This window comes from Pithys albifrons, chromosome 10 (assembly GCF_047495875.1).
Source record: "Pithys albifrons albifrons isolate INPA30051 chromosome 10, PitAlb_v1, whole genome shotgun sequence".
Lineage (NCBI taxonomy): Eukaryota > Metazoa > Chordata > Aves > Passeriformes > Thamnophilidae > Pithys > Pithys albifrons.
This window is the reverse complement of record NC_092467.1, coordinates 34213258-34229840: the sequence shown is the minus strand read 5'-3', so window position 1 is coordinate 34229840 and position 16583 is coordinate 34213258. Positions and strand designations below refer to the sequence as shown.

Here is a 16583-nt window from a genome sequence, read left to right as displayed (position 1 = left end):
GGAGGTCGGGCCGGGGGAAGGAGGTCGGGCCGGGGGAAGGAGGTGGGGCCGGGGGAAGGAGGTCGGGCCGGACCGGGCCCGCGGAGGGAACTTTACCCCTGTGGGCAGAGCTCCTTACCGTGGCTCTCCTGAGCGGCCTGTCCACACCATCGCGGTCAGGGTCTGGCTTTCATTTCCTAAGGCCGAAACGAAGGGGGCCTCAGGCTCGACCTGTGCGGTCCGTAGGCCGAGTCTCCTGGGCTGGTTCGAAAGGCCCACATCATCCACCTGTTGGCAGAAGAGTTCCTGGGAGCTGTTCTACTGTAATATGCGCCCCAGGGAATGTTTTGAATGTTTATGTATGTTAAAGCAGAAGTCATGATTTTGTAAATTGTCTGCAGTGCGTAAAATACATTTTTGAATATTACTGTTTCAGTGTTGTACCGCAGGGTTATTTAGAGTTTTATTAAAAGAATTCTTTCAGGACAAATAGCTGCCTTCAGTTTTCCATTAATTACTTGGTGTGTGTGTGTGAAATTTTAACAGAATTACCAAAAAGTACTTTTCTGGAAGCTGGATTTTGGATAACATTTTATTCTGCAAAATATTATAGAATAAAGTGTCTCAAATATTTTTGCACCATTATTGCCTTGCTATGTTTTGCTCTTAATGCCTTGCTTGTTTCTGACAGTTGAGAGTATGGATTTTGTACTTAATACTGAAGAAACACTAACCATATGAGTTATTTTGGGGCTCATTTATCAACTGAGTAAAAAGCAGCTGATTCTACTGTTTCATGGGGTCATGACTGCAGGTGTTTCCCGAATGGAGGCGTGGAAACAGCTCTGACTTAGTGCACATCCTGCTGATTTTTCACTCTAATATCAGTGAGTTACTTTTTCCTGCACTTCACAGGTAGCTGAGTGAAAGATATAAGCATAATTTATAACTGTGTTACTTAGATATTTTTGAAGATTCTCAAAGATTTTTATATATTCTCCCTGTTTAAAGTGTGCCATACCTTTGGAATGTATAGCTATTAGGGCTTTTAAATATCAGCATCCCAAGTCTGTGTTTTGTGTTCCACTTTATAAAGGGTTCTGTTCTATAGGTCATGTTTCTGAATACAGTGTGAGAATTTAATTGCTGAGCAGTCCATTTTCTGTTTATACATTATTTATTGATGTGGTTTGTGTGTATGTACCATCTCAGTATTCCTCAGCTTATTAATCATCACAATATTGTGTTGTGGTGATACATAAGGAAATCTATTAATCTCATTTGAAAGTATTCAAACGTTAATTTTGGTATGCAGCACAGATTTTACTGTGTGTATTCTGAGATGTCACACAGAACAAAATTCCAAAAATGGGTAGATGGGTTCAGAATCTGTACAAAAAGCTGATGTCATAGGTAATATGTGCTCTTAGAGGTAACAAGCAACTGCAGCTGGCAGATAACATAAGGATGTTATACAATAAGCATATTTACTAGCTGTAGCAAGTGCTTTAAATACTACAGTGCTCACAAACGAGCCATTATTTCTTGGCACCTTTGAGATTAGGAACCATAGCCCTTTAGTAGGTAAATAAGCTCTTTTTTGCACTAAGCTAAAGAGACAGCTTGGAATGGGGTTGAAAATATCCCTTGGGCAGGGAGACTGAATAAACCAGTGCATTGAGGGCATGTTGACATCAGGAAGTAATGCAGAACTATACTGTAAGGTTTGTAGAATTAAATGTATTCAAGACCTGATAAACCTTGTGAAGGGCTTTTGCTTCAGGCATGACAAGAGTGCCCCGTAGTAAGTGGTTGGAACACATTGACTGCACTTCTAGATCATGTCTTCCAGGAAATTTAATCCAAAAATCAGTTAATGTGCTTTGAAATCTCTCCATTAATCAAGTAAGGTACAGTAAGTGGAGACAATTGGAAGACTCACCTCAAGATTGCACTCCTAATCTGAACTGAGCTGTTCGTGTAGACAGAGTCTGGGAAGGTTGTTGTCTGAAACTGTCCAATTGAGGACATTGAGTCAGGAATACATGGTAACATTTGCTGTTCTCCAGGTTTACCTTACACTGGAAGCATCTTTGCACCTGAAATTTGCTACTTGCCTTTGAAGACAGATGTCTGTACTTTCTGGCAGCAAGCTTCTGTATTAAAAAGCTGCTAACTCTCTGTGATCTCTTGCAGTGTTGGAGAGGTTAAAGAACAGAAGTTCCAGGAAAAGGAAATAAAGAATGCATGGAGCCAAGACAAATGTATTCAAGGACATCTCTGCTAAATGACAGGAACAACTGGGGTAGGATACTAGAACGAGCTGCTCATCAAGGTTATTGGATAGTACAGCTTGCACTTATGAACCTACACCCTTGCTCACCTACCTCCACTCCTTCAAATTGTTTTCTCAATGCCTCTCTTCACATCTCCTTCTTGGATAAATGAATGAGATTTTTTTTGAAAATGTGTTGTCAACATAGTTTTTAGCAAGCCAGTCTGAAGAGGCAGTCAAAGCCCAGGCAGTCCATGTCTTCTAAGTGTTTAGGAAGAGAGGGGTATGAAAGATGGCAAGGTCATCTGTCCAAGCCTGAACGACTTGAACTTTTGAGGTTCAAAATTATTTATATGAGGAGTAACAATAGATAGAGGTTTCTGTAAGATGTATTTAGACTTTTTGGCATTTCTCACAGTGGCAAGAAGTACAGCATCTATCTTCTTTTTTTTTTTTACTTTCTCAAGCCCTTACTACTATGTCATATTTCTTATTTAGTTGTCCTCTGACCACTTTTATTACACTAAAAATTGTATACTGCACAGTTTATTGCTTTATTAACCTAAAATACATATTAACCAGCAGAATGCATGATGCTTGTTGCTGAAGTGTATAAATCAGCAAGTAAACACAGGAAGATTGTTACATTACAAAGTGCATCTCATTGTCACGGTTTAGGAATGGTACTCTCCCATTTGGTGTTCCCACTGAAACCATGCACCACTTCTCCCTTCCCTTCCCCCATGGGTGGAGAGGAGAATAGGAGGCACAAAAGGTAAAGGTTACAGGTTGAGATAAGAACAATTTACTGGAAATAGCAGTGAGATACAAAAACGAACAGCAACAATATTAATGACAAAAGTCTACAAGGAAGAGGAGAGTGACTCACATTCAAATGCTCACCAAAAAGCCTCACCCAATCCAGCACACACCCTAACCTGAAGGAACCTCTGAACCTCATCCCATGCTTCCCTCCACCCCAGCACAAACTGAAGTGGTACAGAATAACCTCCGGGTCTGGGCCATGCCCCTCCTGGCTACTGCAAACATTAACCCGAGGACTCACGCCTTACGGCTAACATCTATTTTCTAGGCTGAAGTGTTATTTCTTATTAGTAATTATGAGTGTTTCACAGGTTTTGGTTTTTTTTAAATTGTTAATAACAATAATTTACCATTTGTTAATGAACCTTCATTTTAGAAATGCAAATCAACTTGAATTTTCTGCGGGGATTTTGAGTGTGGAGGGCCTGTGGGATGAGCATGACGCGTTTGCAGCAAGCATCAAGCTGCATCAGCCAGGCAGTTGGCACTCCTGAGGCAGGGAAGAGGGCTGTGATCTGGGCAGGAGTGCTGGGCAAATGTACATGTGCTTGGGTATCGAAGGGGTCTCGTGTGTGTGCCTGCACTAGTGACCTTTTGTCTCTGCCAGCCCAAGAGGAGGAAGGGATGTGGCTGCCTGTGCTTGTGCTGGAGCTGGAGTGGGGTCTGCATGGAGACGCTGTTGAAGGCGATGCCTCGTCTCTGGCACCGCGAGTGGCGAGTCAGTGTCCCGTGTGTGCGTCTGTAGGACACATGTTCAGCCTCACTGCTGGCTGGGCCTGCACATGGGCAGGTGATGGCCTTTTGCCCCTACCTGGGCAGGGACCCTGCGTCCCCAGGCACGACCCTGGGCTCCAGCAGCAGGGCAGGAGGGCTCCTGGAGTGACAACAAGTGACAGGCCTTCTAACAACCTCTAATATTTTGTAGCCATAAAAGGACTTTTTCTTTTCCCTTTATGGTGGCTTATTTTATGTAAAACTTTTTGATGAAGAGCCTTATAGGATGTTTTTAGAAAACCAGATAACCTGAAGATCAATTGTAGTCCCTCACTTTTGTGTCTGCCAACTCCCTGGGAGGTCTCCAATAGTTCTCTGAGCCCTGACTTCTCTTTACAAAGATTATACTTTCCAATATATCACATATTCCAAATCTGTCTGCATTACTGTAGACAAGTCTGCAGTTTTGTGGACTTTCATAAGTAGTATTTTCAAAAACGTTGAAAATGTTTATCACTTTCAAGTCTATACATGCATAGGAGGCTTAAAGAAAAGATCATATTGGTTCTACATGTTCTCTTCCTCCTCTTGGCCTTTAAAAAAAAGAATTCTTTCTTGGCCTTTAAAAAAAAGAGTTCTTTTTAGCACCTATGCTTTTTGCAAATCAATGCTTAAACTCCTTTTTGGCCTGACTTACTGTGCTTTCATGCTTAACCTGCCAAATTTTGAGATCCTTCTAATTTACTCATTTGAACACAACTTTAACCTATCAAAATACTGCTCCCTGTTTGTAGCTACTGCCCTTTTCATTCTGTCTCGTTGTACTGACTTCCTTTTGCCGTTTCTTGGGCCCTTCTGAGAAACATGAATATAGACAAAGATGATCTGCTGTCTCTTAAAGTGGTCTCCTTACATAGCCTTCTATCTGAATAACTGTCTTGTAGTTTTTAGCACTATTCTAACCTTCTGAATTATTTTTAGAAAGTTTTCTATTTTATTTTATTTTTAGGTTATTCCTTGGTTCTGCTAGTCAGAACCAAGTCAAAAGTTACTTCTTCTCCTGAAGGATTCTACACTAACTTCTTAATGTTATATATTATTTTAATATTTAAAAATAACCATAACAATCATAATTTCATATTGGTCAATGAAGCCTAATAAAAAGAAAGAAAAATTTTGCTAGAGTGCATGTGAGTGTTTTTTCTTGCCAGAACCTGGAAGTGGTGTGTAAGCAAAACCTTATCTCTGGTTGTAAGTCATAGCCCTACATATATATATATATGTTCTGTTAAATATAACGTATGATCTATGATATACATAGACCATATATGTTAAATACAAAACATAGTGAATAAGATAAATATGGTATTATATAATATGTATAATATATGTACAATAATATGGACACAATATAGACATTGTATATGCTGTGTATTATATATAATATAGTGTATATATTGTATATCTAGTATGTGATATCTATATATCTGATATATTTGTTTGTAGAACAGGCTAGACTATTACCTATGTTTTTTACTACTGAGATTCCAATATTTATTCTTGAACATTGGCTAAATAGAGATGCATTCCTCTGCACAAGGGGAACAGAAGGGCACTGAGCTGAAGAACAATACTGAAGCTTCCCTGAGAATGCTATTTTGGCTCTGACTACCAAATCTGGTCATACCCTGCTGCTTTTAGGTTGGTGTGCCTTATCAGAACAAGCCAGAAAGTCTTAACACACTTCCTCCCTTCTTACAAAGCTGTCCTGTGCTGCTTTTTTCACGTTTGACTCAGTCTTAGCCACGAGAAGCTCTTTCTTCTGTAGGTCAGGTTGTCTGAATTTTTCTCCTCCTCCTCCTCCTCATCACTGAGATGAAATAAGGATTTCTTCTTGGATAGCAATGTGTGTTATCCCTTTTCCACATGTGGTGTTTACCCTTGGGATCCATTTCCTGGAACACAGACAGGCATCTTGGGTAGGGTAGCCAGGCTAAGTACGCAGCTTTAAGGGCATAGTGGTATGAGGTTAAGAAAGAATCTCATTAAATTTGCAGACTGCAAGCAGTGCACAGAATCATAAACCTCTGCCGAGGTAATATTCCAATGAAGTGGGATGACTGGAGGAAGCAAGTACTCATTTTAAAATATTAAAACCAAACCAAACTTAAAAGTATAAATTCTCACAATTTAATGGGGGGGATGGGAATAACTCCCCTCAGTACTTCCCCTACTAGCAGACAAAACTGCATATGTGAAATTCAGAAATTGTTAGAGCAATTGGCCTCCACTGAGACCTCTGGGAGGATGGATAAGGTACTACATATGCTTGATTTTGTTTTGTTGAAACTAGCCAAGGCAGCAAGCTCTACAAGACCTGATGATGTACTGACTGTGTAGGAGGCATGTACCCTCATTAATACATATATGATTGCTTTACATTTCAGTACGAGCATAGCAACAACTTCCATGACCTATGCACATTAATTTACTCATAAATAAAGTAATCATGTGCTTTTGAGGGTCTTAAGCCAACTTTTGTAAACTACCTTTATTTGCAAGCCTTGGAAAGTAACTTTTCCTCAAACTGCTCTGTCTGAAAATGTAAATGATGGCCTAGATGTACACATCGGTCATGTCAGAATGTTTTCTAATGCGAAATGTTTCGTGTGTTTCACTTAAGTGACAACAGACTAATGGCAAGGTGACATCTGAATATAGTGTCCTCTGCTGTAGTAATGGTTTGTACTGTCACGACTGAACTCCACAATCAGACTAATTAACTGCTTGTAAGTGGCCATTGCCCCACCCAGATAAAACAGAGGGAGGTGGATGTGAACTGAAGGAACGTTGATGTCCAGAAATCTGTATTTGTTGGGGCTGAAACTGATTTTGACCGAGGCAAGAAAATGCCCGCACCCCGGAATAACACGTTTCTCCCGTCGGGGGTACGCGCGGCAGTCGCGGGCCCCTCCGGAGCGCTCCGCCCGCAGCCCCGGGGCCGCGCAACGGGCCGAGCGGGCGCCGCTCAGCACGGGCGGCACGGACAGCTCCGCCGGGGAGGCGCTTCCCAGGGGCCCGGCCGGGCGTCGAGCGGCCCCGGGGCGGGCAGGCCGGCCGCTTTTCCCCGGCGGCAGCACCTCCGGGCACGGCGGCGGCGCCCCCAGCTGCGGACAGCGGCGCTCGGTGCAGGAGGGAGGATGGAGGCCGGCCCGCCAGGTACGGCCCCGCCGGCTCCGGGCCCGCTCTCGCCGCATACCGAAGTTGTCGCCGGGCCCGGGCGAAGTTGGCGAGCCGCGGCCCGGCCCGGCGCCCCTCGACCGCCCTCAGCGCGGCCGCCCCGCCCCCTCCGCGCCGTCCGGGCACCGGCAGCGGCACCGCCCCCGCGGGTCGGCGCAGGCGTCGCGGCGGGGCCGGCGGGACGGGCGTGTGGCGCTGCGGGAGGCGCAGCGGGGCCGAGTGGAGCGGGAGGCTGCCCGGCCGCCGCCGCCTCTCATGCCTTCAGGGCAACAAAGAACGCGCTGAGCGGCGGGCGGAGGCGCCGGGCCTCTGACGGTACCCCGGCAGTGCCGGCGCGGAGGGCACCGGGAGACGATGGCGAGGAAGGGCGAAGCCTCCGCGCATCTCTACGGTGAGCGCGGGGCACGGCGGGGCGAGCGCCGGTGCTGGGCTGGGGGCGGCCGCCGCCCGTGCCGCCCTCTCCGGCCTGTTGACAGCGCGGGTCCGCCCGGCGGCTGGACTTCGTTGCTTTCTTGGGGCGCAGGTCCCCCGTGTCGGAGGGAGCCTCCGGGACGCCGGTGCACCTCACCCGGCCCGGAGCGGGCAGGACGGTCGGTTCGGGGAGGGAGGCGGTGAACGCGGGAATGGGGGTGGGCAGGGCTGGAGCTCCTGCCGCCGCCCGTGCCGCGGGAGCAGGTGCGCTGCGGCCGCTTTGTCCGCGCACTGGGGCGGGGCGGAGCGGGGCCGGGGCCGGGCGGCAGGTGCGCGGTCTGGGCCGGGCCGGGGGCGCAGGCTGCTCAGAGCGGTGTGCGGGGTCGGGGCTGCCGGGCGGCGTGCGGGGCCGTGTGCGGGGCCGGGGCTGCCGCGCGGCTGGGGTGTCTCTGGGCTGCCGGTGTTTGGGACGCGGCAGCTCCGGGGCCCCGGGGGCAGCGCCCTGGCAGGTCCCGCAGCCGCCGCCCGGGAAGGTCAGCGGGGGCAGAACTTCATCTGGGTGTCGGGCTCTGCTTTAACTGCTCCTTGGAAGGTGATGTATTTGCGACAGCCGAGACGGCGTTTGCAAAGCTGCTTAGCCCGTTTGAAGGTGTTGCTACAAAACCGATTTCCCCTTCCAGAGTGCGCGAGATTTCCATGGCAAAACAAACGCGCAGAATGAGCAAAGCCCCTTAGAGCGGGGCTGCAGCTCCGGGAGCGCCCAAGGCCGCCTGCAATGGACCGAGTTACACGAGGGGCTGAGCACGGCTGGGCAGAGCACTCTCTGCCTCGGTGTCACAGACATGCTGTGCGGCGTGTTTACACCTTGGAAAACTGTTTTCCAATTCATGGCCACCTTGATCTGACTAAAGGAAAATCCATGGCTTGGCTTCCTTCGAAAAAAGAAAACGTGGGACAAAAATCTTTAGGGAGGGAGAACAAGCCACAGAGAAAGAGTGTTTAAAAGGTGAAATTAAATTGGTGAGTCTGAAATCATTTAACTTCTGAGAGAACCTATGTCTAGTCCTACGGAATTCAAATGGTTTTGCAGGTTGCTGCAGAGAGAGTAGGCCTGGGGCCATAGATATTTAGCACTGATGGTGGAAAGAGGTGTGGAAGTATTATTCTGAAAGAAAAACAGGAACACAGTATTCAAGGAAGGGAAAATACCTTTTGACTAGAGCTCAGTAAGTGCTGTGTATGCTTCCTTACTTGTCATTTGTAAGCAAGAGCGCTCCGTTAAGAAAGTCATGACAGGCGATGCCAAGTGCTGTATTGTCATAATACAGTCATTTTTCAACTTCATTTCTAAAGCATATTACAAGAGTAAGAAAGGGTGATTTTTTTTAATTCAACTTCAGGAAGGAGGGCAACATTTTTGAGAATTATTCTGACTAGAATTTTTGCTATTTGAGCTGTTTCGTTGAAGTTCCTTTTATCTCATTTGCACATGTGCATTTTGTTAATGGTAGTGTGTATTGTGTTTCTACGTTTGCAGGAATCTTGAGCAATTGCTCTGGTCTTGTGTTGGGAAGCAAGGTTCTTTCCCCTGTTAGATCACATAAAGTTAAGGATTCACAGAACGGAAAGTGCAGCGTTTTCAGCTTGAGCATATATAATATAGTTTTCCTTTTAAATTAGGTTGCTATAATAGTTATTCTCTTGACTGTTGTTTTTGCCAGTAACAGGTTATTTGTTAACCTGCAGGTATATTTTTTCAGAGCTATTGATGTCCTAAACTTCTCTCCTTGAAATCTCAAGGATTCCTCAGAGTTGCAGCATTTATAAATGACAAATTCTTTGCAAAGTTTTGGTCTTTTAACTTGTGGTAACAGTCTGATTCTTTAGACCAGATGAGTCAAGTCCACGGTTGACAGGTGAGATCTTTATTTTTTAACCAAAGTAGTACTTTTCTTTCATATGACTGCAGTATTAAGTGCTGTCACGTGACTGTTGAAATCAATGGTAAAATTATTTTTTAGTTCATTGCAGAACCAGACTCTTAACAGTGATTGTACCATAAGCAATTTCCTGTAGCAAGGAATTGCAGTTCAGTTGTTACCTTACAATTGCAGACTGAAGGGCAGATGGATGATGATATCCTTAAAAAAAGCTTTTATCAGTGTTTTAAGAAATGCTGAGAAGTATATGAAGTGCCCAGTTTTATTATTCCCAGCTCAAATTCGTGTAGCATTTTTATATCTGCATGTTTAGATACTTTTTTCTTTAGCCAGTAATGGGTGCAACCAAAATTTGACTCTATAATTGGGATTCCTAGTTACTGCTGTGAAGTGATCATGCCAGGTTTCTCCTAAGAAGAATTCTACCTGTTTATGTTCCCAAGTTGGAGAAGTTCTTCTGTTTCCCTTGGGAGAGTTTTTGAGGAACTCTGATACTTTGTATCAAGATGTTATTTCCTGTCATTTGGTCTGCATTTGCCTTTCTTAAATTTTTCCAGTTACACATATGTACCATGCAGGAAGGACATCCTAAATCTGAGGAAAATGGGCTGTTTAGCCACATCAGTGTCATATGATGTGGAGGCTGTTGGTTGTGATACTATTGCATATGAAGTCTCCTTAGCTCATATTGGTAAATCCTTGTGTATCATGGCATGTAGTTCATTTTGCATTCTGAGGTTGAGGTTTTGTACCAGTGGGATATGTTCCTATCAAAAATGAAACTCAATTTAACACTTTATTAGTATTTCACTATACTCAGAAGTGTTGGAAGTAGGTGAATCTCACATTCACATTAATTTAGGGTCCTAGGAACAAAAACAGAGAGCATTTTAAAAGCAGCACTTCGTAGTGTGTTCCCTATTGTTTTTTGCAGATAGGTCTCTTTGAGTGAGAACTTCTCTCAGCATGGTACTTCTTCCTTTGCCTGGTTTTGTGATAGTATCTTCAACAACATCCTTGCCCTAAGAGTTACAATCAGTGATTCAGTGTCCAAGTGGAAAGCATTAATCAGTGGTGGTTGTACTGAAACCACTGCTATTTAGTATCTACAACAAAATAGTCAGAGGGATCAAGCGCACCCTCAGCAAGGTTGCAGATGACACCAAGGTGAGTGGTGTAATTGATACTCTAAAAGGAAGGAATGCCATACAGGTGGGCCATGACAGGTTTGAGGACCTGCAAGCCTCTTGACAAGCAATGCCAAGTGCAAGGTCCAGGGTAAGGACCTGGGTCAGGGCAATCCCCATTATCAGAACAAGCTGAGGGTTGAGTGGTTTGAGAGCAGCCCTGCAGAGAAGCACTTGCAGTTACTGATGGATGAAAATTGGGCATGACCTGGCAATGGGCACTTGCAGCCCAGAAAACCTGTTGTGTCCAGGTCTGCATCAAAAGAGTTGTGACAGCAGGTCGAAGGAGGTAATTCTACCCCTTTCCTCCACTGTGGTGGGACCCCACCTGGAGGTACTGCACCTGTTTCCAGTGTTCCCAACAAAAGAAAGACACGGATCTGTTGGAGCAGGTCCAGAGAAGGTCCATGAGGATGCTTAGAGGGATGGAGCACCTCTACTAGAAAAAAGACTGAAAGAGTTGGGATTGTTGAATGTGGAGATGAGAATGCCCTGTGGAGACTTCATTGTATAAAGGGAGTTTATAAAAAAGATAAATATTGTTTTTCTTTTCTTTTTTAATTGACACTTCTATTGACAGGACAGTGGGCAATGATTTTTAGTTGAAAGAGGGTTTAAGTTGGCCATAAGGAAGAAATATTTTACCACAAGAGTCATTAGGTGCTGGCACAGATTGCCCAGAGAAGCTGTGGCTGCCTCATCCCTAGAAGTGTCCTAGGCTGGGTTGGACAGTGATTGGAGCAACCTGAAACAGTGGGAGGTGTCCCTGCCCAGGGCAGGGGGTTGGAGTAAGATGAGCTTTAAAGTCCCTTCCACCCCAGGCCATTCTGTGATTCTAGGAAAATAGGAAAAAGTGCTGCATACCAGAAATGGTTTGGTCAGTAAGTGAATAGGCAATAAAATTGGTAGGATTTCGTCAATACAATTTTTGCTGACCTGGTGATCTAGTACTTCTTTGTATTTCTTGAGCTAAAGTAATTACTCCAGTTTCCAGTCCAATTAAGATTCTAGAGTATCTGAAAGCATCCAGGCTCTAATTTGTTATCCTTTAATGTCTGAGTGTTGTACATCTTCTGGCTTATTGACTTAAGCTGAGCCATTCTTGGGAGTAAGGAGTTGCTCAGCCACGAACAAGGGCGACATAAGCAGAACATCTGTAGAAAAGGAGATGAATGTAACTGTTAAGCATAGATATATGCTGTTGAGTTGATTGTAGAAATTCAGTGCTGTCCACATGCCCATACAAATTATGGGGAACTTTTCACAGCGGGGGATGGAATACATCTGACTGTTCTTCTACCTGAGGAATATTTGCATGTTTCCAGGCTCGTTCCACATAAGTGAAGTCATCTTTTCCCTCCTCGATTGTGCTGAAGAGAGCTACACCAAGTGACTGTATTCCTTGAGGGTAGTCTGTTGAGCAGTCAGTTTGAAGTCAAAGCTCTTCTGTTTTGCTAAAACCTGAAATGATGCCATTGATTGACCTCTGACAGCTGCCAAGACAAGGAAGTTTTGCCTAAAGTGATCCTCTCCCTGAAGAGGACCACTGACTAAGGTTCCCAAAAATGTTTTGTGATTTACTTCTCCAGCAGGAAGTCATATCTGTTTTTAACTAGTAGATAATCTGTTAAAATAGATGATTTAGGGTGTACTTCTGATGTGATGGGGGTGGGAACCCATTTGTGCCTTAGGAGCATATTTAACCAGAAGGAGAAGCTCTAACATGGGTGGGTCAGGATACCACTTAATTATCATTTCTGCCCAACTGATTAGATAAGTATAAGAAAGTGAGTATCTAATGCATGCAGAGCATCTAGACTACTTATTATATAAGATTATTTGTACTGGATGTTAGAGTAAAACTAAATGGTTTTTTTCATCACTTGTATTTTTCTACAAGAGTCAGAATTTCTTAGCTAAAAACTAGCTAAGTTTAGGAAAATACAGTGTTTATTTTTAGATTCTCCCCCAGCAGAATGATAAATAGTTCCTATACTGTTGCTTTGCTTTGTCTGACAAAAGGCAGTGAGCTGTATCTGTGAATACCCCTTTTTGTTGGTTTCACTACAATGCAATATCTGTGCTAGATCTAGGCAACTGCTGTAAACAGGGAAATGATGTCTTGAACTCTTGTAGTATTTTACCCCCATAAGAAATTTAAAGGTTTGAGTAGGACTTGTAAGCTAATAAAGTGCTTTCATACATATATATATGTGTTTAGGTAAATTTGTATATAGTATGTACATACATATATATTTCCATGTTAGCATTTTTCTGGCATCTGTCCAGGTCCCTACTACACCTGGAGAAAGTATCACTAACAGAAGTATTATAACTAGGAATGCATCATTTCCTTTGGAAAGCAAGTAATATAATCTGTGCATACATTGTATTTCTATTTATGTAGTTCATGCAGAAGAGATCCTTGCTAATTTATGCTGATGGGCTCATCACAAATGACCGAGTGTTGTGGCAAGAGCCATGTGACACCAGTCCACAAGCCACTCTGCTGGGTCTCCAGCCTGAGGGAAAACATCCATTTCAGCAGCTGTCTGGAGGCTTATTTTGGAATTGTAGGGAAAATAATGAAAAGAGCTCAGCTACTGAAAACTGCTGGCTTTTTCTTCTGATCCTTTCATAATGAAAGGTTTTCCTTTCAACTGAGGGAGTCAAAAATCTGCAGGTAGTGAATGAGTCATTTGGTATATTGACAAGCAAAGTAGGAAGAGAAATCAATGAAAGTTTCTTAAAAAGTGGAACTCACCCTAAATCAAGTGAATCTGTAAATAGGGGTGGTAAATAAGTAAACACAAACCCACAAGACTTCTGAACCAACAGCTCTTAATGAAGTTGTGTAGTACACCTGGAAATAGGGCAGAAGGAAATAAAGCCCCCAGCTGCCAAGAGCTCTTTTTCAAGACTCTTCCCTGTCATCTGTAACCACTTCCAGAAAAAGATACATGAGGAAACCTATGAATGTTGTTTATTTATGCTCTATCTTACTCAAACGTGTAAGAAAAGTATAGTTAGAAAAGACAGCACAATAAAGGAGCAGTCTGGGAAAGTTTCTTTTCTCCCTGCAGAGTGACTTTTGGGGGATGTGGATGGCCAATTAATGTGTTTTTTGTCACCTGTTTTTTGACTTGATTTAAGCTTTTGGGTCAGTTCAGTGAGTGGGATCAGTTAGTGATAGTGTTACACTCAATGTGAGAATAAAAATCCATTAGATTTGGCTAGTCCTAATGGGCCTGCACTAAACTATGTTGTCTCTAACCATTTCCTTTCACATTTAAGGGCAAAGTATCATAGTTATATGTCTGAACCAAAGCTTTACAATTATCATCTATAAAGGGCACCCTGCAGTGAATTTCCTTTGAAGTACTGAATTTGCCTGTAAGGTAAGAAGTCAAAGCCATCCATATAAACAAGGGCAACCTAATGGCAGTGGTCCTTCATACAGAGTGCTATGTATTTTTAAAGATTCTCTTGTTTATGGGTGAAATTCTGCTTCTAGCCTGTATGATAAGCGAAACTGGAAAAGGCAGTGGGTTCTGTACCCACTGTGTGACCTGAGAGCCTTCCTGCAGTACTGGTGGAAGAGGGTGACTGGTCTGTCTGTGCAGCTGAGCTTTCCTGGCTCCCTCAAGCATGTTTGGGCTGTCCTGTCTGCTCCTCTTCTCACACAGACCTGCTGAACACCCCCAGACCCTTGGCAGAGCTGGGCACCATCTTAAAATGGATTTTCCTGATGTTAGTGCACTAGAATTTTGACATCAGTCATGATTAGTGTTAAAAAGGGCAAAGCCATGTGTGTGTCTGCTTTGTCATTGCAGGATTCTGTGTTGTACACGATTCCTCTTAACAGCTCAGTCTGGGAATGCATTTCATCTGCGGCCTCACCTCACCTTTTTTAAAGATGGGTGAAAGCTAAATATTTTATTAGAAGACTAAAACAATTACTTACATTTTTGTGGGCTATGTTTACATTTAATGACAACTACGTATTATGTTGTCTTTTTCTGCTGCCTTAGCTGCACTACAAAAGCTGTGGCAAGTTACATTGTGGTTACTCATGGCTGCTTCCGGACCATTTGACACAATCCTTCAACCAAACGCTGCTAATGTTACTAATGTAGATGTTTCTAAATAATTGTGAGATTGCGTTCTTGCAAAGATAAAGAAAGTTTACAAAAATTATTAGTATACATGTCAAGTCCTTGTACTATGGCTGTTGTCATTACAGCATCTATTTTGGTATTTGTGACTGCTCCATCTGAAGTGTCTGCTTTGTCTCATTATTGTCTGTCTGTTCTATCAATCTCCTTGTTACAAAATAAGTTTTGGTTGGAAGTACAGTCTTTGTTTATCACTCCATTGTTTTCATCTCTTTTAGAGGAATTTTATGCATTTTCTTACCCATCCTCACTGTATTGGTTTCAACTTTACAAATCTGACCTACAGCAAAAGAAACATGAGCAAAGGGCAAGGAATTTGGTGCTTTCTTCGGCGTTACATTTGCATTGTGTTTCACCATCAGACCTTTTTTTAAAAAAGGTAATTGCTGATTGCCAAAATGGAGTTGTATTTGGAATAGAAGATTTCTCTCAGGATGAATTTGTACTTGTCTTTCAGATGTGAATTCTCTGTAATGCAAGACAGTCCCCTGTAGGAAACCTACCATTTTCTTTTGGCAAAGCCTCAGTAGTGATAAACATTGATCAAGAAGCTGTTGGAGGTGATTTTGTGTATTTGTTTTGCATCTTACATAGAACTAGGTAGAAAGCACTTAGCAGCAGATTTTCTGTACGGTTGAAAGTTGATTGCAAATCTTTTTGAAATCTTTGCTGAGTTCACATGTTGAATCTGTAATAAAAGAAACATTTTGACTATGAGGAAGTACTAAGTGAGAGATCTGTTGCCATGGTCTGTCACATTAGAAAAAGATTAGGAAATACTTATTTGGTAAAGGAAGGGTCTTGTTTTCATCAGGTAGGTTTTCATGACTTGCGTGTTGCTCAGGATAGGAAAACCGTAGAATGTGAGAGAAGTTGTTCACACTTCAGGACCATTTTCTGGTAGCACTCAAAGCAACTCTAAGTGTAATTGTATGGATACAATGTCAGAGTATCCCAGAAATAATAGGTCTTAATACCTAATGATCAACCTCTGTTTGGCTTGATGTATTTATTGCTGGTGGTGCACTGTGCCAATCAACTGAAATGCTTCTAACACTGCCAATACCAGCAGGATGGAATGTGCACCATGGGACAGATTTTTGCTTGAATTCTCTACTGAGTGGGAATTATTTAAAGAGAGGGAGGGAATCCAGTGCCATCTTTTTTTTTTCTTTAAGTCTGTGATGGCTTTTATATGTATTGGGAAAATACATAATTGCTTCAGTGTTCCAGCTCAAGTTGGATAATTAAAGTAGGGTGTAGCAGGGTAGATGTCCCTCACAGTGAGGGAAATGGGGACCATGTCTGGACATAAAATAACCAACAAACACATAACTACAAGTGTTTTGCAAACTGATTTAGTTTTTATATTTCCAGGTAATTTTTTTCCCTTCAGGCAAGTTCCTTAGTGTGTTTCCTAAAGCATTCAAGATATATATGAACTATCATCTTAAACTGCATTTTGTCAGTACATGCTCTTTATGTATATGGTTCTGTCTTTATAAGCATTCAGGAAGCATTTCATTAGTGCATTATCCAGAATCAAGTAATAACTTACTGTAACTATCCAATTCTCATTTATAGAGTTTACTAAGGTTATTGTTTGACTTATTTAGCTTCAATTGGTGGGAATATACTATTCAGTTAGAAAATATTTAGATGCATTAAAAGAAACTATTGCTGATCGTTAAGATTCAAGAAACAATTCTTTGTAAGTCTTTGTAATCGGAATTGTATCTTCAAAACATACTTGGATTTGAGCTTCTTTTAATTCACACTGTTCTTAATTACAAAATTGCTGTGCTTTAGATTCAAAACTTTGATTCAGAAATTGATT

At 42.9% G+C, this 16583-nt stretch overlaps 1 protein-coding gene across 1 annotated transcript in view; it reads left to right on the top strand.

The window, feature by feature from the left end:
• Positions 1 to 7203: 7203 nt before the first annotated feature.
• Positions 7204 to 16583, top strand: part of SLC44A5 (solute carrier family 44 member 5) — a 64408-nt gene continuing 55028 nt past the window's right edge. The window contains exon 1 of the mRNA XM_071565185.1: positions 7204 to 7424. Coding sequence (XP_071421286.1) covers positions 7388 to 7424 — 37 coding nt within the window. The 5' untranslated portion in view covers positions 7204 to 7387. The remainder of the gene's footprint in view (positions 7425 to 16583) is intronic.